The 23,885-nt window shown below is 49.7% G+C and overlaps 1 protein-coding gene across 16 annotated transcripts in view; it reads left to right on the top strand.

Moving 5' to 3' along the window:
* MSI2 (musashi RNA binding protein 2) overlaps positions 1-23,885 on the top strand; it is a 185,744-nt gene that overhangs the window by 144,395 nt on the left and 17,464 nt on the right. For 9 of the 16 annotated variants that reach the window (XM_090122352.1, XM_090122351.1, XM_090122354.1 and 6 more), the window contains 3 exons: positions 1,513-1,627; positions 7,446-7,520; positions 19,847-19,954. In XM_090122352.1, coding sequence (XP_089978478.1) covers positions 1,513-1,627; positions 7,446-7,520; positions 19,847-19,954 — 298 coding nt within the window. The other 7 variants (XM_031591450.2, XM_031591449.2, XM_090122347.1 and 4 more) reach the window with 4 other exon arrangements.

Below are 23,885 nucleotides of genomic sequence, written 5' to 3'. Positions count from 1 at the left end.
GTGAGGTGTAACCAGTGCCTCCGTGACACTGAGTGGTGGCGAACCCCAAGGATGTGCTGATGGAACGCCTCTGGTGGTCGCCCATTGCAGTTAGAGAAGTTAGGGTGGCACACTGCTGCTTAATGACTCTGAGCAGTGCAGGAGGAGCACTTGGCAGGACGTGGCCGCGGGGTCGGTGCGGCTGGTGCCGGTGCTTCGGCTGTTTTTGTGCCCCGTGCTCTTGGAGGCAGAGTCGTGGCGTGTTGCTGCTGCAGGGCCCCCTGAATTCCCTGACAGAGCTTTTCGCTCCCTTTTCCTTCTCTCCTTACCTTAATACCAAGGCCCCCAGTGTGCACTGTGGTGCTTCCATCTCACAATGTGCCACGGCGGGGCTTTGCTGCGCTACCCCATCCCTTGCAGCCCTTCCCCACAGCTCTTTTAAGGACCTCAACACTTGTTGACAGAAAGGTGGAAAAGGAGAACTTGAGAGGAATTTCCCTCCAGCCTTCCCTGGGTTCGGGCAGTTTGCTGCAGGAAGTGCTCGTTCTGACGGCAGATCTGAGCGCTGTAACACTGGGGTGTGTTGCAAGCAAGCGACGTAAATACGATCTGCACAAGATTTGCAGCAGAAAGGGGAGGAGTAGGTGGTTTTGTTTAAAATACTGCCATTACAGTCAGTTAACCTTCATGTTACCTAAATGAAAATTGTATAAACCTGAAATTTTCGCTGATCAGGTTGCCTAGAAACAGGCGGTCGGTTTTCATAAGACAATGAACACACAGCCACTGATAGGGCTATTAGGAACGGAGATGTTCAGCCACATTATCCAACAGCCCCGGGCCTGTCTGCTGCTGTCACTGCTCACCCACTGCTGCCAGAGGGGGTGGGGATACGGGGTGGTCACAGCCCATCCCATAGGGGCAGTGAAGTGGCACTCAGCTGTCCAGCACCCTGCAGACCATTCCTGGGAGCAGGCTGGCCCTTGGACTGCTGCAGGGGCTCAGGAGGAGCGAGCTGAGGTGATTGCTGTGGCATGGAGGGACTCAGAGGCAGTGGGAGTAACTGGAAGTGAAAGAATGCAGATCGTTTATTAATAGGGTTTACAGAAATTTTCTGCTGGGCAGAAATATTGATTCCTTATTCCTGTTTTAAAAGGAGCTTTTTGTAATGATCACCGAGAGTCGTTCTGTGCTATTGATTGTAATAGAGCTGTGCTGAGGACTTTCCTTCATCCATCCCACGCCTGCAAAGTGTCACTGAGAGAAAACACAGAGCGGGTTTTCCTTCCAGGACCACAGCAGCTTCTTCAGTCAGCTTTTCTGTCGTCCTCACAGCGCTGGGTGCACTGAAAGAAGCACACGTGTGCTCTTCTAAATCCATTCATACTGCTCAGAAAGTTCATCTTTGAGGGGGAGGTGGTGGGGGCAGGAAAACGCTAAAAATAAATCTCCCCCCTTAAGTAGATCAGTTCTGCATTTGACATTTACATGGAATTCATTTGCATCTCATTTGTACGTGTTTCTGCTCAATAGGTAGAATGTAAGAAAGCACAACCTAAAGAAGTGATGTTTCCACCAGGGACGAGAGGAAGGGCGCGCGGATTGCCGTACACCATGGACGCTTTTATGCTGGGGATGGGAATGTTGGGTAAGTGTGCCACCGAGCGTCTGCCAGGGCTCAGCCCATTCCTCAGCACCTGTGTGGGTGTGAGCCTCAAACCTCACAGGGCTGGGGGAAATAATCCCGTCGGTGGGAAATGATAAACTCCCCCCTCCCTGGAATATAAAGATTTGCATTTAAATGGGTGTTTTAAATAGCCTGTTTTACTCTTTCTCGCAAAAATAGAATGATGAAAGATGCAGTGTGTTCATTCTGACTAAAAATGATCTCTCCCCTTTTTTAGAGGAATTGAGTCACACATTATTCCTCTTCTTTTAAAGGTATCTTTGGCAGTTCGGCATAGATAATTGAAAATCTTGCTGGCTCTTAAATGGCATGCAAGGTGGAGAAAGCAGGGGGACGCTAACAGCATAGGTCACAACAATAATTACGAGTTTCAAGGAGATGGAATGGTATTTTAGTCCAGAGTATTGTGTCCAGAAAATACTAATTAAATGGGATAAATGATATTTAATGGCAATATTCTATTTGTGCACGAGGTCTATTTAGTTATAATTGGTTCTCATTTGTTTCTGCCTGGATGGTTCTTCTTTCTGTATAGTCTGACAACCCCTTGATATTCTGTCCTCAGATTTGCTAAGCCAAAATGCTGCTAATCCACTGCCAGTGTCCTTTTATAAAACCCACATATTGCCAGCCTTCTGCTCCCCTTGTGTTGCTGCACCTTCCCTGGTCACACACAGAGGCCATAAGGCACAAGGAGGGCAGCTGGAGGTGTTCTCAGGCAGAAGTGCCCCATCTCAGCCCACAGTCCCTCTCCATGGCCCTTCATGGGTGCTCTCTGGCTTCTGCCCGGGGTGGCAGAGCTGCTGGAGAAGGGCAGGATAGTGCTCACCCATCCCCTCCAGCACCATTCTGCTGAAGGCACCCGGCGGCTGGAGCAGGGCCTGCGCACTGAGCTGCCGTCAGGGCAGAGGATTTGGTTCCTGTGAAAACTGGGCTGTTGTGCAGAGATGTCTGACTTCAGGCACTGCTTAATTGGATGGAGAAGAATTTCCCTGCCATGTTGGCATTATCTGAATTAATGGCACTTCTCTGTGTGGCCAGAATGATTCGTTGCTGGGATGTGTAGTTCAGTTATTTCAGGCCAACATCTGTTTTTCTGCTACACCACCGCCCTGCCCCGAAGTGTCTGGAGATTGCATTTTATGGTTAAAATATTTATCTTATTCAAGTCAGTCCCTCTGTGTGACACTGCTGGTGGTCCAGGAGGCACAGGTGGGCGCTCCTTGCTGGGCTGGCAAAGCCTGGGGGTGGGGACCAGGGCAGCAGCCCCTCTGCCAGAAGAGGGGGCGATGCTGGGAGGAGTTCTGCAGCTGGGCTCTGTGCCAGGGACCTGAACGGAAAGCTCAGCCCTCAGGTGCACTGGGAGTGATGTCTGCCTCCTGGGGAAGAAGATGACTTTGGGCTTGAAGAAGCAACAGAGGAGTTCTCAGCATGTGGATCATCTGTGGATAACTTTTAGCTGGGTTGTGTACTGTGGTCACCTGCTGCATGGGGTTGGCTGGCCAGTGCTCCTCACAGGGCAGCCCTCAGTGTGCTTATTAGATTTTAAGCCAGAGTGGCTTGCTCAGAATTACTGATTGATTTATGTTGAAGGCCAGATGCTTCGTTATCTACTCGCACTGTTGTTTTTCATTTTCTGCTTGCTACGGTGCGCCGTGTTAACTGAAGACGTGCAGACCGGCAGAGCTGCAGCCTGTGATGGAGGGGTGACCATTCTGAGCCCCAGGGCTCACTTCGAGGCTGGAAGGGAGCCAAGCCCTGATGGGGAACCCCATCCCAGTGTGGGGAGAGCATAATTAACCCATCACACTGTGGAGCATCTGGCACAGTGGGCTGCCAGTACAGTCTGAAGCAGCAGAGTGCTTTGCTAAGATTGCAGGAGGCTGGTGGCAGACTTACTCCCCTCCTTGCTTCAGTTATTTGACTGGGCTGAGACGGAGTGGATGGGAGCTGCTCTTAGAATGCTGTTGTACCTGCTTCCAGGAGCCCTTGTCCAAGGTCACCTTCTCCAGATGCCGTTTGCAGGCAGAGCAGGAAATCAGAGGAGCGAACGCACAAGACAACCCAAAGGAAAGAGTGGAGAGTGACTCCCTCCAAAGCTATTAAGGAAGTTGGTCTTTTTCATTAATCATAGCCTCCCTGAGGAGCCTGCAGCAGCCGGGGTCTAAAGGTGCACAGGCAGCCGCTTCTGTGATGATTTGGTTGATTGGAACAAAATTAAAGTGTTCTTCTGAAAGGATTTTTTGACTGTGAGAGTGCAGGCAGGCTGAGCCTTCTGCCAGGGCTGCTCCTGGGCTGTCTCAGTTGCTGTCTGCTGATGAGAACCGCACGTCCTCGGGGGAGGCCAGGAACATTAATTAGCCACTCTGCATAAAGAGCGGGCTGGAGCAGCGTGTTCAGTTCTGTGATCTCCTCTCCCTGCCTGCCCACCCGGCCACAGCATGGCAGCTCGTATGTCACAGTGAGCAGTGCTGTGCCCTTTGGTGGGCAGCACATGTGTGGTCGGCTGGACAAGAGCTGGTGGGGCCTGAAAGCTCACGCTGCATCCAGGAGCCCCTGCCTGTCTGCTGGTCCTGGTGCAGGCTCATCACCCAGGGCCATGTAGGTGCTGCTGCATTACCCTCTGCCTTCTGCTCTCGGAGGAGAAAAAAAAAGTCAAGAAAAGAGGGATGAAGAGAAGAGCAGTGGGCTCCGTTCCTCTTTCCTCCTCTGGCAGCAGCTGTGTCTAGGATGGAGTGCTGCCATGTGCTCCTGTTGGAACACCAGGCACTGAGGGTGGCTGCTGCACTGCACTGTCTGAGCTGGGACCCACAGCATCGGCTTCATTTGGCGATGGGTACCTTGGGCTTGCTGATGTTTAATTTTAAAGTAACCCCTCCAGAGATAGCTCACAGTCCGAAAGGTTTATGCTCTGAGACTGCTGAAATAATGTCTGATAGGAACACCAGATTTCAGGAAGTCTCTGCCAGGCTGCTTATATCATTGCGCCAGGCAGACCAGGGCTCTGCATTACTGCACACGTTCAGGTGAGGTAGGCTGAACTCATGCATAAAAGAAGCTTTTGCCCTTCAAAGAAAGTCATTCCTTTTTTCCCTCAGAGTCTGTCTGATAGAGCAGCAGCAGCCGCCTGTGAGGCAGGCTGAGGAAGAGAGCCCTGTATTGGACACGAGCTTCCCGAGGACCTCTGGAGCTGCTGGCCTGCTGCTGCCCCTGCACTGGGACAGATCTGCTTTTTTGCACCGCGGGAGCAACTCTCACGTGGGGAGAGGATGTTTTTCTTGAATTCAGTGTAAAAGCAGAAGTCCCCTGCTCAAAGCAATCACTCCATGCATCCATACATTAGCTGTGAGGTTTTTCATCCTGGATCACAACATCTAAACACGTGGACCACGCAGAGCCAAGGTCCTGGCTTGGTGTCCCACCACCCTGGTGACCTCGTGCTGCGAGCTCAGGCTCCAGGCCCGCAGGTTCCTGTGGGCACAATGGAGGGCAGGGCACTCTGCTCCATCTTCCCTTCTGTGACATGCCTGTAGTGACTGGCCTTTACCCTGGGCTTTTATACCAGTGGTGTTGTGGAACTCTCTCATAAACTGTAAGTGAAAAGGTCAGTGTTGATCTGTTTGCATTGGAAGCAGAGCCTTCGCTTTCCTCCAGGAGACCTTCCCCTGACAGGACACCGACCTCGCGCTGTGGCAGTGCTGGGTGTTCCTTCCAACAGAATCATCACTGCGACTGCTGCTGGTCAGCCCAGTGACTGCAGCCACTGCTGTCACCTTGCATAGGGCTGCTGGTGTGCTCAACCCACTGCCTCTGGAGTGACACTGTGGGGTCAAGGAGCTTGGCATTGTCAACGTGCTTTGGGGTCTTGGTTGGAGCAGGCCCCGGGATCTTGCTTGAGAGGAGGCAACCTGGGCAAAACTTGGATTCTTGGATTACAGTGAGGGATAATCAGAGGGTTGGGTCATTCACTAGGAGTACTGAAGCAAATAAACTGTTCACTGCCCAACATAGGATGACTATGGCATCTAATGGAAATGGTGGATAGGTCAGCATGGCCGTAATTTGGCTTGATGAAGCAGCCACATGGGCCTGGTGTTAATGTGCTATTGATATTCAGCCAGCCCATTTCCCCTGCACGGATCGGGCTTCGACTCGTTAGAGCAGAGCGGGGCACTGCAGCAGTAAATGAAGAGGAAAATTGAAGTAATGTTGTATTGTAAATTTATGATTCCATCTGTCTGGCCGAGGGAGCGCTGAGAGCCGGGGATACAGCTGAGACCCCCCCCCGGGCAGCCCCTGCACCTCAGGGGGAGAGCAGTGCTGCGGCAGGGCGGCCGTGGAGCTCACGGTGCTCAGAGGGGTGTCACTCACTTGGCAAATAATCCATTTGTCAGTACGGTAGTAGTGGAGGTTTTTGTGGGTTTTTGTTTTTTTTTTTTAAGGGAAAAAGTTTTGTGAAGCGTAACACTGAAAGATCTGATTTAGCGACAGAAGTGATTAATTTCTAAGGGAATCCAGCTGCTGAGCTGTGAAACAAATCTGTGTGCTGAGCAGAATGGACGTACCTCGGAAAGCCAGAACACTGTCCTGCGGCTGCGGGCTGCTTTCCCCTGGCACTGCCTAATCGCCGCATCAGAATTCATCCAAGCACTTTTATCTTCCAGTTTTAGATGATGATTAATAGCACATTATATGTATGTATAAATCGAATCGGAGGGACTTGCCCTGGCAGAAGGATTGCTGTGGGATGTATATGCACAAGGGTGAGTGGCTGCGGGGATGCCAGGCCTCCTGCACTGCCCTTACTGCGGGATGCCTTTGGCTTCAGATGGAGCAACACCAAGCGTCTGCAGATGGTCCTTGGTCTGGAGGGGCCTTTCTTGAAGGCTGGAGGAGTCTTGGTGCATCGATTGATGCTGGTGGCCACAGGGGATGTTGTGTAGTGCTCAGTGCTTTAGAATTACAGGAGAGAATCGCTGTTGGTGAGCGCTGAGCAGGGGATGCTGAGGATGAGCAGCAGGGCACCGGTGTGCCATGGCCCTGCCCCGCTGGCAGCACCTTCTGCCTTCCACCTGCAGCGTTCAGGTGGGCAGCACTGCTCCTTCGTGCGCTTCCTCCAACATTTTTATTAGTGACACGGCCTTCAATGGTATTTTTCTCATAATACGACTTCAAAAGCTGCCCGAGGTTGGGTGTGTGTGTCTGAGCGATGCCTTTAGGAAGCGGTTCTCATCTCCGGGTTTTACTTTCCTGAAAAATTAAAAGCCTTTGACTCTGACTCGTTGCCGTGGCTCCTCCAACTCTTTGATGTGTTAACTGTTGTCCTTCACACTCCTGGGATAAAGAATTACTACTACCTTAATCTCCAACTGTCAATAGCTCTGAAGCAAAGTACATTCATTGTAAGCTCTCCAAATGTCAGGGCAAACCTGTGTTATGTGTTTAGCCTTAGCATTTGGCATTTACTCTTCCAGCTAACAAGTATGCACAGTCCTTGGGCTTCAGGCACCAAAGTGCATGTTAATTACAGGAGTGACAGCGCTCGTGCGAGGCAGGTGATCAGCAGCCCTCCATCTCTGGATGGTTCTATTCCAGATGATAATGAAACCTTTGCTGCGTTTTGCATGAGCAGAATAAATCTCATTTCTGCATAAGTTTTGCCCATCCTCAATGTTACTTGGTATTATATTTATAATCAAAAAGCCTCTGTTAGTCTTAAAACATTTTCTCTCACTGTTTTACTTGTTTGTTTATTTATTTTTGTGTTTCTGTGATCAAGGTTACCCGAATTTTGTCGCGACATATGGCCGAGGATATCCTGGATTTGCCCCGAGTTACAGCTATCAGTTTCCAGGTACGTACATTTCATTTGCAGATTCACTTCTTTTTCCCTTCTTTCCTTCTTTGGTTTTTTCTTTTTTCTTTTTTTTTTTTTTCTAATCTGTAGCTGCAGGTTGAGGCAGGCAAGTCTGCAGGGAGCATCTCACATAACATATTTTTTTGTGATTAAAATATATCTATACAGATACATACATTTAATACATCTTTATTAACGTGTAAATTGGTACTGGTTATTTGAAAACAAAATTTAAGTTGAAGCGCGAAGTGGCAGAACTGATTTCAGAGCTGTTAGCTCCCTCTAATGAGTTCTTCCTTCTGCATACTGCAGCTCTGTGCCCGGGCACACACACGTGGGCACACACACGTGGGCACACACACGTGGGCACACACACAGCCTCGCACACGCGTCCCGCTCTGCAGTACGTTCGCATCCAGCGGGAGGGCAGCTCTGCACTCCAACATTGCTGCCTCCATCGGTGCCCGCTGTGTCCTTCCCAGCATCCTGTGCTGTGCTCACTCCCCTCTTTGGGCTCCAGCTCTGTGCTGTGCTCCCCTCCCAGGTCTGTGAGCACTGCTGGCAGGGCCGAGAGCCTTTTTCCTTCACCTTAGTGCTTCTCAGGGACATTACTAGGCAGAGCTGTGGCTGCTGTGGTCAGTGCTGTGTGCTGAGTTACAGCTGCTGTGTTGGTGCTTAGTGGAGCTAACCTCCCTGCTGCAGCAGCAGATTAAATTCTCGAGCACTTGTCAGGTTGATCCTGGGTGGGACAGAGGACAAGGAGTAGCGCTTGGCTGTGCCTTAGGCACGTGAGGTGTAGATACAGCCGTGGCATGAGTAGGAAGGAATGTTGCATGGAAAGGATGTGTGTTATTAACATCCGTAGGATGAATGATGTCCTTGCACTGCAGATCTGGTGTCTGCAGGATGAGTAGCATCTAGGGAAGCCGGTGTTAAATTTTTTTTTTCTTTATTGCTAGGCTTTGTAGATGCAACACTCTACATTATACTCACCTGCCTGTTCCCCACCTGTGCTGCTGCCCTTTGCACAGCAATGAACAGAGTGTGCTGCTGGGGCGGGTGGCAGTGCTGGTGCTCTGTGTGCCCCGCAGCAGCAGGGCAGGCTCATGGGGTTTCTGTGGTGACTGGTCTGCGTGAGAGCAGAGATAAGGGACAGCCTCGATAGGTTACACGGTGAAAATCAGCACAGCTCAGGTGGCTTTAATTATAAACATAACTAAAATGAGCGCGTCTGGCTGTTGAATGTGGAGGTGCGTTGAGCTTCAGCCATCCTGACATACACTGTCCTGAAGGTTTGGGTTTTTCCAAGCAGATCTTCCCATGATTGTCTGGTTACGTTCAATCTCTTGCAGAGGTTGTGGCACAGGAGAAAATCAAAGAGAAACGTTACCTCCAGCAAGCGCTGCGCTCAGGCCGTGCCTCCTGCTCAGGGCAGCTCGAAAACAGGGCTGGCAGGGAAGGCAGGCAGCTCCTGGCCGGGGCTGGCACTGGGAGCAGCGCTGCTCATGGCAGCACAGGGGCTGCTGCGCTGGGGTCGGGCGGTGTGCGGTGTCTGCTGCATGGAGCCGGGAGAGCGCCTGGGGCAGTGAGCGCTGCGGCACTGGGGGGTTACAGGGCCTTGGGTGGCTGTGGGGTGTCAGGTGAACGCGGGCAGACCCTGCTCAGAGGGTCTGACATCTGCCGCTCTGCCCGCCGGGCCCGCAGCACGGCACGCACAGGCACTTCCATCTTCTCCCATCGTTATTTTTTCCTCTAGGCCTTTATAACTCAGCACGTAGCCTCTTCTTTTTTATTTATTTTTTTTTTTTACAATCACTCCCTTTCTGTGTCTTTTTTTTTTTTTTTTTTAATTTCTGGGACTTATCTTTTCAGTTTAATCTATTAATTTCTGTTCTTATTTCACTTTGCAGACTATTTGCCGATTTCACAAGACATAATTTTTATCAACTAGTTCTTAAAGATGCATAACAAATTAATCGGGGTTTACTACAGTGCTAATGAGAGAGAGACAGACAAAGCCTGGGTGGTCCATGTTAATATCAATGTCCACTGAGAAATTGCTGCTCTTGCTGGCTGGTTTGATTGAATGGACTTTTTACTTTATTTTTTTTAAAGGCTCCATATCCTCACTGCTTTGAGTTTGCTTTTTATTATTATTTTTTTAATTTTGTTATTTTTTCCCTCTGCTTTGTTATGAGTTTTTAATGCCCACTTGGAATGTAACTCACAGGGATGGGGAGAGGGGCATTACGAAGGCATGACTTCTCACAAACTTCTTAGGCATAATTCTGTCCGGGGAGCAAAAACGATGGTTGGGCCTCACAACCAGCCCCAGAGGGATGCTGGCACTTGGTGCAGCAGCACATGTCGTAGCTAGAGCGGAGCGAGGCCGCCGTCTCCTCTCGCTGGGGTTCCAGCGGATCAGGGCTGAATTACCCCCAGAGCGCTTCTCGTGCTGCAGCAGCCGCCCATGGCCGTGCTGTGCTGTGCTTGGGGCGGCTCTGCCTGGGGCAGCTGCTGCCTCGGGGTTGGGGTCGGTGGCTTCTGTGTGGCCACCACTGAACCACAGTGTCCCACCCCTCAGTGCCATCCCCTCAATGCCATCCTCCTGCCTCCTGCAGCGGGCGATGCTTCCACCTCCTCCTGCAATCGCTTTTGCTTGCAGACTTTACTTGCAAATTGTGAGCAGATTGCTTAAATTTGGGCAGGAGGGGCTTTCACTGTGCTGCTTTCAGCTGTGCTGCACCTCTCAATCTCAAATGCCCGAACTGCAAACCTGTGATCTGCTGCTGTTGTCCATTGGCTCCGCTTTAACAAGACCAGATTCTGCTGGTTTGGGTAGAAAGCACACATGGTATCTTTTTTTCAAGTGTTTCTACCTACCTTATAAGTTTGTGAGAAGTAAATTGCATGCTTACAGTAGAACTGTAATGCATTTTAATGTTTGTTAATCCACTTGTTTAAAATGTCGGTGTCAAAGGCTCTGCGATACACGGCTGTGCTGTTCATTTCATTAAAGATGCTTGATGTAACGATTGGTTAGTTTCCTTTTTACTTTCCTGCAGGCAATAGCTTTTTTAATCTGTATGGCTTCTTATTATTTTGTTTGGGTTTTTTTTTTTTTTTTGCTATGAATTGCTTTGCTTTTGTGAACTTGTCTTAGTGTGCATGATTTGCAAACATTTCGGCTGTTGTGAATTTTCTCATTTTTTGTAAATAGTCCATCTGTGCTTTTCTTTTTTTTTTTATGACTTTTTTTCCTGTAAGTAACTGAGGTAGAGAATAATAATAAATTGTTTACAACGGATGTGCTGTGTTGCTGCTCTCTTAGCTTGCAGATTTAATATTTTGGTTTGGATGCACCAAATAACCAGTACCAATGACAGCTTAATAAAAGAATGACACCACCACCACTCCCAGCGCGTGAGCCACTGTTGGAAGAGCCTGCAAACGAATGGTTACGTATGAGGTGTGTTGACAGCAAAAATGAAAACAAAAGCAATGACAGCGCACTCATAGCTGGGAGAGAGCGCTGTCTGCCCGTAAAGTTGCAGCGTTCCCAGCAGTGACCGAGGTGGGTTTGAGCACCAAACTGTAGCTGTGGTAGAAACTCGTGCTGCAAATTGTCCGGCACTGGTGAGCAGGAGGCTCTTTTGCTGCTTGGAAATGGAAGGGACAATGGGGTACGTGATGCTTTAGGGCAGTGTCATGGCAGAAGGTCCTGTGCTGGGACAGCAGCGTTTGCCCTGAGCCGTGCTGCAGAGTGCAGAGCTGCCATCGCTGTGGGTGTCACTGTGACCCTTCTGCTGTCACTGCCCGGTGCTGGGGGATGTCAGAGTTGCTCAGAAGCCTTCAGCTCAGGAATTTAAATTTCTTTTTAATGAAGGGTTTGTTTGCTTGTGTGTTTGTTAAAGCTTATTAAAGCCTTTGTATGTGGGAAGAGGTGGGAAAGCCAGATATTATCACAAACTTTCCTGAGCTCCTGTAAGAACAATTGCATATTAATAATCCATAGTCTGCAAAGCCTGGAGCCTGGTTCTGGGTTGTGCTCCTGCTGGAAACACACAATGCAAGGGAGCTGAGTCTGAACGGGGACTTTCTATTATTATGAGAATATTTAAAACCAAACCAACTTTCTGCTAATGCACAGAGTTTAGTTTAGTTTCTTTCCTGATAGCAGTTGCGCACTGCTCACTCATCAGCAATTGATTCTGAGTAGGATGGTGTCCTTCCCTAAAAGTTACTTCGGGATGCTCACCTGGTAGGTGTGGTAGCTGCTTTCTGGGTCAAGAAAAGGAGCTGATACCAGAGGGAAAGGTAATGATTACAGTAATGACATGCTTAAGGCTTCTTTTGTATTGTGTCTGAAAGAAAGGGCAACTTCCTTCCTTACCTCTTTCTGGTGCTGAGGACATTCAGCAGTGCAACGAAGCTGTGAGCTGGCTTTGCTCCTGCAGGTCTCTTGGTTCCCCGCTCCTTTTTAAGTAATCTAAGAGAAACACAGTGGGACTGGAGGAAACAAGCATGTCCATAGTTACACTTGGTGCCGTGCTGGGTACAGCCTGGCCAGGCTGGGAGCAGGATGTTCGCTCAGCAGGGATGCAGAGCAGCTCTCCTCCAGGGACTGCGCTGTGGTTCTGCCCAGCTGCACTGGCTGAGCTCCATCTCCCAGCATAACATGCGTGGTGCTGCCAGGATCCCAAGCTCCCTTCTGTGCTCCAGCACCCAGCTCTCTGCTCAGGTGATGGGGAAGTTCCAAAAGCAGAGATGCTGCTTGCATGTGGTTTCCTTGCTAGCAGGGAGTAATGAAGTTAGTACTGAAGGAGTCTGCTCCCTACCACACTCTTGTAAAGCACTGTTACGCAAGTTGTAGACTTGTCTAACAAAGAATGTGTTTGTCTAGATGTGATAATTTAGTGATCAAACTTAACATTAAGGAAGACAGAAGTTACTGGCAGCTGCAGAATAGGAGGAGGCGATGCAAAATACACTTGGTGTATTTTCAATTAGTGAAGCCTTGCAGCAGCGAGAGATGCTGAACGAAGTTGGAACTGCTCTCACTCCTTTGTCTAACCTTTTCTTAACAGCTTAAAGTCTGCTGCCATCATCCCTGCGCTGCGTGCTTTTGTTCACCAAAAAAACACATTACTGTATCTGCATGGCATCAAATGGTTCACAAAGTGCATTTGAAATCTGCTAGAATCACCTTAATTATCGCTCTTCAGAACTCTTAGTTCTGTCTCCATCAGTGAAAACAAAGGCCATGGACTTGACCTGGTCTAAAAATTAAGAGTTTGGGTTTCTCTGGTTGGCAGAGGACAGGCTGAGGAGTTCTTGGTGCAGCTGCATTCCGGCAGTGAGGAGCAACTGAACTGAACTGAAAGAGCAGCTGACAAACTGAGAAATGAATGTAGCAAAGCCTATGCATTCCCAGCCAGAAGGTACTCCTTCAAGTTGTATTAGATGATAAGAGTTTTGTTTTGATTAAGTAAAAAAGACTGCCTAGAGCTGTTGTCTGAGCCCAAGCAGAGCTTTGGCAGCTTTGCCTTTTATAGGTATCTTTTGTTTATGAGTTTATTTTTTTGTGTTGCACAGAAGTGCTTTGTAGAAATTCGCACCTCCTATGTCCTCTGCCCTTCCAAATAATATCCTGGTGTTGAGTTGGAGGGGAGGCCTTCAGGAGGATCCGCTGGTCCTGGTCTGTGCTCCAGCTGCCAGCAGGGCACGAGGAAGGCTCTGTGCTGCGTGCTGGTAAGAGCTCATCTGAAGGACCAAAGCACACCCTGTCCTTCCTTAGGCTTTTCCTTACTCAGTGCCTGAGCAGGAGGAGCACCCTGACTGCTGACCTTGGGAGCCTCTGCCCATTCCCAGCTGCTCACTGAACTGTGCAAGAGCCAGGCTGTAAATATCCACAGCCATTGCCCTGGGAATGAGTGGTCCTATGGGGACGAGGAGGACAGGAAGGAGCAAACATCGCAGCCTACAGCTCCTGTGTGACTGTGTGGTGAGCAGAGACCGGGAAACGTAACGGGAGTTATTTCCAACAGCTAAGAGTTGTAACTCAAGCAGAACGTGTGGGACAAAGCAGAGATCACCCCATGGAGCAAATGATGCGATCTGGAGATGCCATTCTGCTGTGAGGGGTTCTGCGTGCCCCAGCTGCATGGAGTGTGGCAGCTTGCCTGCATGGACCTGCAGAGGCTGAAGGCCTGATCCTTAGCCGTAAGGCTGTTACAGATAGAGTAAGGGGCTGAAAAAGAACTCGTAGTGATGATTCTCCATAAAGCAGGAAGACATTCCAACGTGAATGTTTTTCAGTGGCATTTATTGATAGGGTTCCACGCTTCTACTGAAGCGTCCAGTCGCCTGCAGGTGCTCCTCCTCCCCAAAGCAGTGCACTGCCAGCACTACAGCGCTGCTCTGAGGGCTTCAGGCTGAATCTCAGCATCCTCTGCTCAGCCCGTTTTTGTGACGTGGGTCCTGAGCTGCACAGCAGCAGTTCCCCCAGCCCAGAGCTGCAGGGATGCATTGACCACATGGCTGTGGTGTGGCATCAGGAGCGGCTTTTGTTCCTGGGACCCCGCACATGGTGCAGAGCTGCCGACCCCCTGCCCCTCTGCTTAATCATCTCTCTGCTGGAGCCCCTCCCTTGTGGAGTTCTTCCAACTCCAGCTTCCAGACATGGGTTTTTCTTATGCGTTTTTTCATAGCCTGGGATCCGTCTTTTAATAATACTTACCCAGATAGTTTAGATCATTCATAAAAATTTAAGCAAGCTGTTTAAACAAAATAGCTCATTTTCCATACCATCGAAGCACTCAAATGAGGCTTTAAGCAAATCAGCGCCGCTTTGCTGAACTTTAAATACATGCCGTGATGCTCTTCCCTCCGCCCTGCCCTGTTTGTTAGTGGGAGGTGATGATTCAGTGCTGCTGGGCCGGGGCATGGGGAGCCCACAGGCATTCCCCCCTGCTGCCAGCGTTCCTCTTCTATAGACCTTGTTTATTAGACATCGATGGTAGGCATTTGGCTCTGGGCTTTAAAATGAGAAATGCTTTCAGTGGGGCAATCAGCTTAGTACTGAAGAGAATTACTTGCTTTTAGGAAGCGATTTAGTTGAGATTCTCTTTCACGCACATGAGCTGCTTTCACCTGAAGCTCATAATTCCCTGTGTTTTACCAGATTAGGAAATTAGGGAAGATTACTTACTGAGCTGAAGCATTGGGTGGTGGGAGGTGCAGTGTTTGCAGGGCACAGTTGAGGAGCAGAGTTGGATGCCTTAAGGAGAGTAAATAGACTAAGGCAGCTAGCGGCCCTTGCTTTGGTTTTGGGGGTTTTCCTTTTTTGTGTTTTTTTGTTTTTTGTTTTCTATATGAATACTTTACTGAGAATGAGCCATTTGCCTTTGAGAACTTTCCCAGTTTTCTGCACGGTGAAATGACTGCAGAAGGGTTATTACACTCGAAATGACACAGAACGATAATTTGGAGACAAACAAGGCTTTGTCTCAGTGATGCATAAAGTAATTACTGGGCAAAAGTGCATCATTCTCATTTTAAAAACCGTGGCCTGAGAGTGGTAAACAGCTGAAAAATGGGTCGTTCACTGTACATAAAGCGCAAGTGCCAAATTTTGAGTTAACTATATTTGGATTTTATTGTTTTGTTGAAATTCCAGAGCAGAAGCATTATTTGCCGTAAGAACATCCGGCGCGACGCGCATCGCGGGTCTGACGTGGAGCGTTTCCCCACCAAGACCGCGACGCGTCGTACATTTCAAGCGGCAGACGGCTGTGCCTTGAATAACAGAGGGCTGCTAATGAGGTTTCCATTATGCGTGATGTGCTGAATCTGAAGTTCGCTAATTTTCTGACCTGCTGAAATAGATTTTAATAAGCTTGATGTACCACAGCATATAAAGACAAAGGGAAGCGCTTAATGGGGCTGTCAGGATAACTCTGGGCAGGCCTGGGGATGCTTAAAGTGTTAGTGGAGTTGATGGGAAGCTTGGCAGCAGACTGCGTGCCCACGAGCGCTGCCCAGTGCCGTGGTGCTGCGGGCAGTGGGAGAGCTTTGTGGGTCTGCAGTCAAATCAGGAGAGTTAATTGCTCCTAAAGCACGACAGCGGGTTGTGAGTGGTCAGGTGCTGTCCTGATCTTTCAGTGAGCCTAGATGGAGTTTGATTTCTCTGGGCATGTTCCTCCAACGGTGAGTGGTCGGCTGTTCATCTAAAGCTTGACACGGCAGCTGCGTTTTATTTTTCATTTTTGTTCCTTGTAGAAAAGGAGGGGGGGAGGTGGAGGACTGAAAGATGAAAGTTTTGAGCATAAAGGGATTGTTTTGGGATTGAGCTTTCCCTCGTGTGTGCTCACCATTAAAGGCTGCATTTGTGTCCGGTAAATTGGACCCATGCCTGCCTGCCTCCCAAAAAAAGGCAGCGGGCTCTTCTGCTTCATGGTTGCGAGTCTGATACTTATGAAATGAAGCCTAAAGATCCGACAAAGAGGATAACACTGCCTAATGGAAAGAATAATGCGGGCGAGAACCCATCTGAAATGACAGCTGTGAGCCTCGCGCTGCTCTCCTGCATTGATCAAAGCCGCTGGTAACGCTGTGTGAAAGGAGGGCATCGGTTCCCCCTCTCCTGCTCCACCTGCAGACACTTCTGCATTGGCAACTTGGCGCTTTTTTCCCTGGGAGATCAGTGGAGCTTCCAGCATACATCCCGGGGTCCGTTGTCACAGGCCAAGGGGCCAAACTACAAGAGGGGAGATTCCGGTTGGACGTAAGGAAGAAGTTTTTTACAGGTGGCACAGGCTGCCTGGAGGGGTGGTGCTGCCCCGTCCCTGCAGACAGCCGAGGTCAGGGGAGGCGGCCCTGAGCACTGATGGAGCTGTGAGTGTCCCTGTGTGTTGCCGGGCAGTGGGATCTGCTGGCCTTTAGAGGTCCCTTCCAGTTCCAACCGTTCTGTGATTCTGTAATAATTTTGGTTGTTTTTCTGAAATCTGGTGCTGAGGCCACGTGTGCTCATTGCTAGACTCTTGCGGTGCGACCTCATGTGCCCACGTGCTTTAGTCAGCAGGAAGAAGAGGAAATTGTTTGCATAGTATTTATTGATAGGAAAAGGGATATCTTGGTCTTTGTGACTTTTGGGGGGTGTGATTGCTCATGTCCCGGTGTTCCTACAGTGCAGTATCATGTGTGCTTCAGGGCCGAGTGGGACATGGCCCAAAGCAATCGCTAGTTGCCCCATTGGCCGCGTGCTGCCTTCTGAGCTCCTGTCCCGCTGCCAGCCTGCTGCTCCCTGACTTGTTTCTGTGCTGGAGAAAGCACTGGTGTGGAGACAGCCTCAAGCTGTGACCGTAGGGTAGGGCTTCTGGAAACAGACGTGTCCGTGCCCCATCGCAGGGGCTGCTTTGGCATTTATAGGGAAACTGTTGGTGCGGGAAGCGGAAAAATGTATCTGTGAAAAATTGAACTCCAAACACTGGCTTTGGCTCATTCTGAACAATAAGAGAGCATGAAATTGCTGTGAATCCTCAGGGCTTTCCTGGTCAGTGTGCAAGCCCATGGAAAACATTTATTGTAAAATACCTTCTAATTGCAGTGCCTGAAGAAGGCACTTTAGGCCTTTTGAACAGCTTTGCTATCTTGTTTTCTATAAGCAATTATATGCAGAGGACTCACAAAGGAGGGCAGGGATCTTTTCTGCGAGCCTGGAGCCCCTCACGCAGACATGATTGTGAGAAGATCTGTCCTCCCACCCCTTCCTGTTTCTCATGGAGCTTCATAGCTGCCGGGGAGCAGCGCGTGGGGAGGTGTATGGGTACTTGTGATGGGCCAGACTTGGCCCAGGGGAAGGGGCTGTGGCTGCTGCGAACGGGAGGGCATCCTCACCCTGAGGTGCTGGTGGGACCTGGGGGAGGTTCTGTGACAGCAGGGTTCCTTTGGGGGCACAGAAACCAGCACAGTGGTTCCCTTTTTCAAATACCTTTCCCCAAGTGACTTTGCTCCTCGTGCTACGTTTTGTACCGTCTGTGAAATGGAGACGGTGTCACTGCCAGGAGACACAGGGACAAAGAGCTCCGTAAGAACAAGAAGTGGGTTGGCTCTGCTCTTAGACAGCACGCAGCATTAATGTGCTCAGCAGTGTGATGAGTGGGAAATTTGTTTTTGACTGAAGGAGCTGATTAATGCAGTGCCTGGCAAATGTAATTTCAGTGTGTGGGACTGATTACTTTCAGCATGTTGGATTGATTTAGGGATCCTCCAGTGATGGAGCCCGTCTGTGTGTGTTGGTAAGCGGGCTTTTGTCAATTCGGATAATCAGCCTCTGCTCCCATCTCCCACCTGTGCTGCCCCACGCAGCCGTCCCAAGCAGTCCCATTGCATGGAGCTGTGCAGTGCCTCTGGTGCAGAGGCTTTCATCTCACAGTCAGGAGAACAGCTTTCTTTCAGGGAGGAGGGATTAATTTTTCACACATCTGTCCATACTGAGCTCTGGATCGCGATAATAGATGCTTTGTTCAGGCTCTTTTTGTCGAGAGCCTTCTCCACCCTTGTTATTTCATTCTCCTTTTGCATGGCAAAACTTTTTGTCCTGCATTTCAAATAGATACTGAGAGTCCCTGGCAGCTGAACAAGAGAAACAAACTTTGCAGCCCTGTTTTTTATGCTGCATTTGGGAGATGCGTGGTGATTTGAAGGGTATTAGATTGGTTTTGGCAGAGGCATTTGATTCCCTGGGAAATCCACAGCTCCTCTGATCCCTTACAGATGGCTTAGGGCCTCCAGAGCCCCCAAGTGACGGGTTTGCTGCTGGGCAGCTGGTCCTGAGCATGGCATGGGAGTGTGGTGGGCGCTGCCTGGGACGAGGTAGCAGGACGTGCTCCGTGGTGGGCAGGGGGGAGGCTGTGAGCACTGCTCTGCCCCATGTGCTCCCAGCTCAGCGTTCAGCCTGAGCATGGCTCTGCACAAAAACAGAGCCCCAGAGCAATGCACTTGTCCTGCAGGTGTGTTCCCTGTTGGCTAATGCTGGTTTGATTCTCTTAACACCAAGGTCTTCTTGCTCCAGGCAACTCTGCTACATTGTGCTGGGGGGAGCCGAGCAGGGTGCCCCAACAGGAATGAAAAACACTTCAGTGTTTGTTATAACATCCCCTGATGTGAAAATGCTTCCCTCTATATCCTGCTCCTCAGAGATCATAGCAGTTCATCGACGTAATGAACAGATCGTGTAGGTGTTGAGTAGCAGGGTTTGCTGTGCTGTGCATGGGCTCTGTATGCAGGGAGCAGCTGCCTGGGTTACTCTGCATATACATTTACCTAGACTTTCTCTTTTCCCCCAGCAGCCCTATTACCATATTTAAATGCAAGTATGTCTGTTTTTTAATCAATGTTTTAAGTAGCCTTAAGTGACCCTAGCCTAGCTGCTCTCTGCTCGTGCCCTTGGTAGATTCCCCGTAGCTAGGATGGTAGTGGTAGCAGGCTCGTAGTTGGCAGGTTTCTCTGGCTCTCGCTCTCTCCGTCTCTCAGCTTGTGCTGTTCTCTTCTCTCTTGTCTCAGTTGTTTTTCTGTGGTTCTTCAGCACTGCAAAGCAGCTGCGGACCGGGATCCCGGAGCTGCTGAGGGCAGTGCTGAGGCAGAGGCTGTCCCAGCAGCTGTCCTGGCTGACAGCAGGAGCTCCCAGGGACCAGGAGCGCTCCAAGTGCTTTGTTGACGTGGCAGCACAGGGTACTGGGGGTTCCTGTTGATTGCCTGGACCTTGCCATTGCCCTCTTAAAATATATATTGAAAGTCAAAGCCACTGGCAGATCTTTTAATATTAATTAAGTAAAGAAACCGAGTCTGAAATCTTGCTAGCAGCGTTTCATTCATCTGCAGCCCCCCTGTAGCAGGGTGTGTGTCTTCAGGCTCCTTTATCTGCGGCTGTTTTGCTATCAAAAGCTTTTTTCCTTCTTTCTTTTTTAAATTACATTCCAGTTGAGTTTTTTTCTGCTTGATCCCAGCAAATCTGTGATCTCGACACGAGACCCTTCCCCCGTTTTCCATTACTGCTCTGTCTGTAGATCGGCACGTTATTATCACTTGCAAATAAGCAGGGACCGAAATGCAGCCGTCGCTGTGTGCACGGTCCAGCCCTGCCTGCTGGAGGGGATGTTGGCTGCAGGCTGTGGGTGGCCCTGCGGGGTCAGCCCGGCACCTCACCTCCTGCAGCGCCGTGCCCAGGAACCGTGTGCCAGCACTGCCCTGGGGGACGCCCCGCAGAGGCGCGCGGTGCCGCTGGCTTCTTTCTTCACCCTTCTCCTTTTCTCCACGGCCAGGTTTTCCGGCAGCGGCTTATGGACCAGTAGCAGCGGCAGCCGTGGCGGCAGCAAGAGGATCAGGTAGGGGGGCCCGTGGAAGAGCAAACCCTCAGAGTGCAGGGTCAGGTAAAAGCTCTGTCGGTATTCTGTGTGGCTGCAGCTCTCCATCATTTCTCTGATTTTCCTCACGCTTATCCTGGGGATCTGAAACCAATCGATCAAAAAGATAAACAAAAAAATAACTAAATCCCAACCCCAAACTACAAGCAGAGGCCACGGGCCTGGAGCACCTTGCAGGAGATTGGCGTCAGAACTGCCAAAACCAGGGTAGATATTCTGATTTGCTTCTTTACTTATTCCTTTATTATGTTGGTTTCTGTTGTTTAAATTCGAGATCATAAAGGACACCAAAAAGAAAAAAGAATTGTGGTTTTGTGAAAGAAAGTTTTCGTTTCTCATGGAAGATGAGTGCCGGGCTGTGCAGGCGCTGCGCCCCGGTGCCGCAGGTCGGTCCCACATGGTGGCCGTGCGCCATTCCCTGTGGTGCGCCGGCCGCTTCTCATGGAAACGCCAAAGCTTTTCTTCCTGTCCTTCCGAACACTTCCGTGTTTTTCCCCTTAAGGGAAATAAATCAATCATTGCCAATTACCGTTATTACTTTGGGCTTTAAATTCAGATAAAGGTGCAAATTAGCGCTTTGCTGAGGTCGTGGAGCGTTTAGTGCACTCATGAGTGAGCTGCCGGTTGGGCAGCCCAGCCACCAGCCTGTCCCCATCCCACGGGGGCCGTGGGGTGCAGGAGGCCGCAGGGCCGGGCTGGAGGCAGCGCTGTGCACGGCCTCCCCGGCACAGGGCCCACTGCAGGGGTCGGCCGCTTGGTGCTGTGCCGGGCGGAGGCCGCGGCGTTGGAGGCCGCTCCCAGCTCACCCATGATGCAGTCCTGACGTGGGGGTTTCTCGGTGGCTTTCTTGGTGGTGCCGGTGTCTGAACCGGGCTCTTCCAGGAAAGAACCGACCAAACCGCTGCATACCGGGTCAGGAGGAGGGCACGGGCCCTGATGTGTGAGCCTGATGCCATGGAGGCCAAAGCAAGACACCAGGAGAACTCCGTTCCATGCAAACTGGCACTGCTTGCAGGCTACAAAGGATTATCTGTACCAGTTCCATTTTGTGGCATGTAGAGAGCGCCTAAGGGGTGACTTGCCAGACTGGTTGTGGGGATCCCAATCTCCTCGCTCCTCCCACTGCCCCTTAATCGAGGGAAACAAAAGTTTTCCAAAAAAAAAAAAAAAAAAGGAAAAAAAGAGAATGATTTTGCATATGATTTCAGGAAAAACAGATTTCATTGTTTCTGCCTTTTCCTCATGTTTTGCCCTTCAGGTTTTGTTTTACGTACAAACAGACCTGGTGAGTTGCCCCTTAGCAAGGCACAGAGGTTTTGGCTGGATTAACATTGCTTCCCTGATAATTACTATTTTTTTAATCGGAGTGCTTTTGGTGCCCATTACAACTGAACTGAGCATTGATCAATTCTGTGCCTGAAAATCATTTGTCTTTAATTTGAGTGTTTTTTGGTTTTTCTTCTGTTGGGTTTTCTGTTTTGTTTTGTTTTTTTCGTTTTTTATTTGAACTTGCAATACAAAACTAAATCTAACTCGAAATTAACAACACCCTTTCTGGCAAGTTTAAAGAGCAGTATGGTGTTTGGAAATGTCTTTCAAGCCTCAAAATTGCCCGTGTGCATAAAAATGGCAAAACTCCAAAACCGAATCACAAGAGCCCCCCAACCCTGAGACCTGCAGGAGGGAGGTGGGTCTGTCACAGCCGTGGGGCGCAGCCAGCCCTGCTCTGGGCATGGCATGTGTCACGTAGTCATCTCCATCCAAAGACAGCTTTTGGAAGGGACATCCTCACTTCCATCCAGCCATGGTAGTGAATTGTATCCAGGAGCAGTAGAGTGCCATCAATCTTGTGATACAGTCTATAAGCCCGATTCATTACAAGAAAAAAGGTTGGGGTTTTTCTTCTTTTCGGTTGGATTTTTCTTTTTCCCTTTGCAAATTTGCACAGCCCTCCTTCATGCGTGCCCCGGCCCAAAGCCCAGAGTGCGGTGCCGCTGCCCTGCCCCATGGCTGCTGCCCCTCTGTGGGCAGTGCAGCACTGCGTTCCTCCTGGCCGCGCACCCTGGCCTCACTGCTCAGCCTCATGGTCTCCCAAGGAGACTGCAGCCTTCTCGTTTCCAATCCCCTTCAGCTCTGGTGTGCAGACACTGCTGACCTTACTGCTCCTGGCGGGCGACCCTTTGTGGCACCCTGTGTGACACTGGGCAGCAGGGCAGTTACCTACCTGCGCAAGAGCTGTTCACTCTTCACTTCCCTCTCCCCTTCTTTTTCTTTTGTGAGGATGCAGTCACCAGTTCGCTAGGTCAGACAGGTTCTCTTTTCTGTCACAGCAGCTATATCCTACGCTCAGCAAAAAGGGATGTTTCCCTCTGCTCATGCTCAATGTCAGCCCTAAACCCCATTCTTGACCCAGCTGCATCCCCACGAAGAGGTGACGGCCGAGGGCTCTCAGCCTCCATTGCCATTGGTGGGGCCATGCCAGATCCCTCGGCTGCTTTTGATGACCTCATCTATTCTTGAATTTTTTTTTATGAATTGGGACCTGAGCCATGGAAAATGAGCAAACGTAAAAGTCTGAGTGCTGCAAACTCCTCCTAGACAACTTCACTATCAATGTCACGTTTCTTTTAAATCCACCTGACATTTTTTTGCGTGTAAAACATTTTTGTCTTGTAAACACATTTTTTAAAGTAAAGCCATCGGGGGGACATCTTTATCTTACATTTGACATGGGGGGGGGGGGACTAATTTGGAAGGAAAGCGAGCCAGCGAAAAATTGGCAGGAGAGGGTTTTAGTGCCTTCCCTTTTGGTTCGTTGACAAGTCTGAGATTTTTCCAGTTTCCAACCTGTTGCCACCAGCCTTTCCTCCCTGCTGACCAGAGATCAAAGCGCTAAGGCCGTAAGCACAGCCCGACCCGCTGCTCAGCAGCCAGCGCCCGGCTGTCCCAGGTGAGCCGCGGTGCTCCGGCGGCTGCCGGCACAGCTGGACCTCGGGTGCCTCTCCCGGCTTTGAGCCCCGCGCCCCGACAACCCCTTACTGTACTTTATACTTGCCAGTATAACGAATCTAGTAACACAAGCTACTGACCTTGATGGTGAGTGTGAGCAGTTATGTTTTGTTGTTTTCTCTCTTGCTTGGTTGGGGCTGCTGTGAGAGAGGGTGTCTCTGAGGCATACTTTCCGGCCTCTCTTACACTCGGACGTGCACACCTCCTCTCAAACACTCTTCTGAGCGCTCTCAGCGGGAAGGTTTGTCCACACCTATTAATCCTCTCTCAGTGTCCAGCTTCTTGTTAGTAGCAGCTGGTTGCATGTTTTTTGCTTGTTCAGACGAAACGGTTCAAGAAACGACTCATATCAACTCTTGAGAAATGTCTCTATTTTTTTGTACACTTTCTTTCTTTTGATGTTTTTATTAATTTCCCTTACTTAAAAAACAAAACACCTGTCGTCCCGTAAAACATTTCACATCTCCCCTTGCCTGTTCTTAGAGTGTATGTATCTGTGGGACTGAACTAAATGCATGCACTGTAGTAGTTGTACTGGTAGCAGTAGATGTAGTTGTAGAACATGCATTGTTGAGTTGATATTATAGGTGCCATCAATGTGAAATAGCGCGGCAGTTAAAAGCATAGCCTTGGTCTGACTGAGAGCGTAGGGCTATTAATAAAGCAGAGAGCTGCTAAAGGCTTGGATCCATAGTACTGCATTTGTTAAATCCCATTATCTGGAAGTTTAAATTGAACGCAGCTTTAGGCAACCTACACCCTTCTGTACAAGAACCCCCACATGCTGTTATGTTGATAGTAAATTTGCCATATTTTTTCAAATTAAACCCCCTAGGAATTTAAATGCTGAGCATAACAATGTTCTCTAATTTTTATTTTATATTTAAAAGATATTTTAAAAATCATTTTACAATCATGGTTTCTCCAT

Source organism: Phasianus colchicus, chromosome 21 (assembly GCF_987193195.1).
Source record: "Phasianus colchicus chromosome 21, bPhaCol1.hap1.1, whole genome shotgun sequence".
NCBI classification, from domain to species: Eukaryota; Metazoa; Chordata; class Aves; order Galliformes; family Phasianidae; genus Phasianus; species Phasianus colchicus.
Note: the sequence above shows the minus strand (reverse complement) of the source record. Positions and strands in the feature narration are given on the sequence as shown.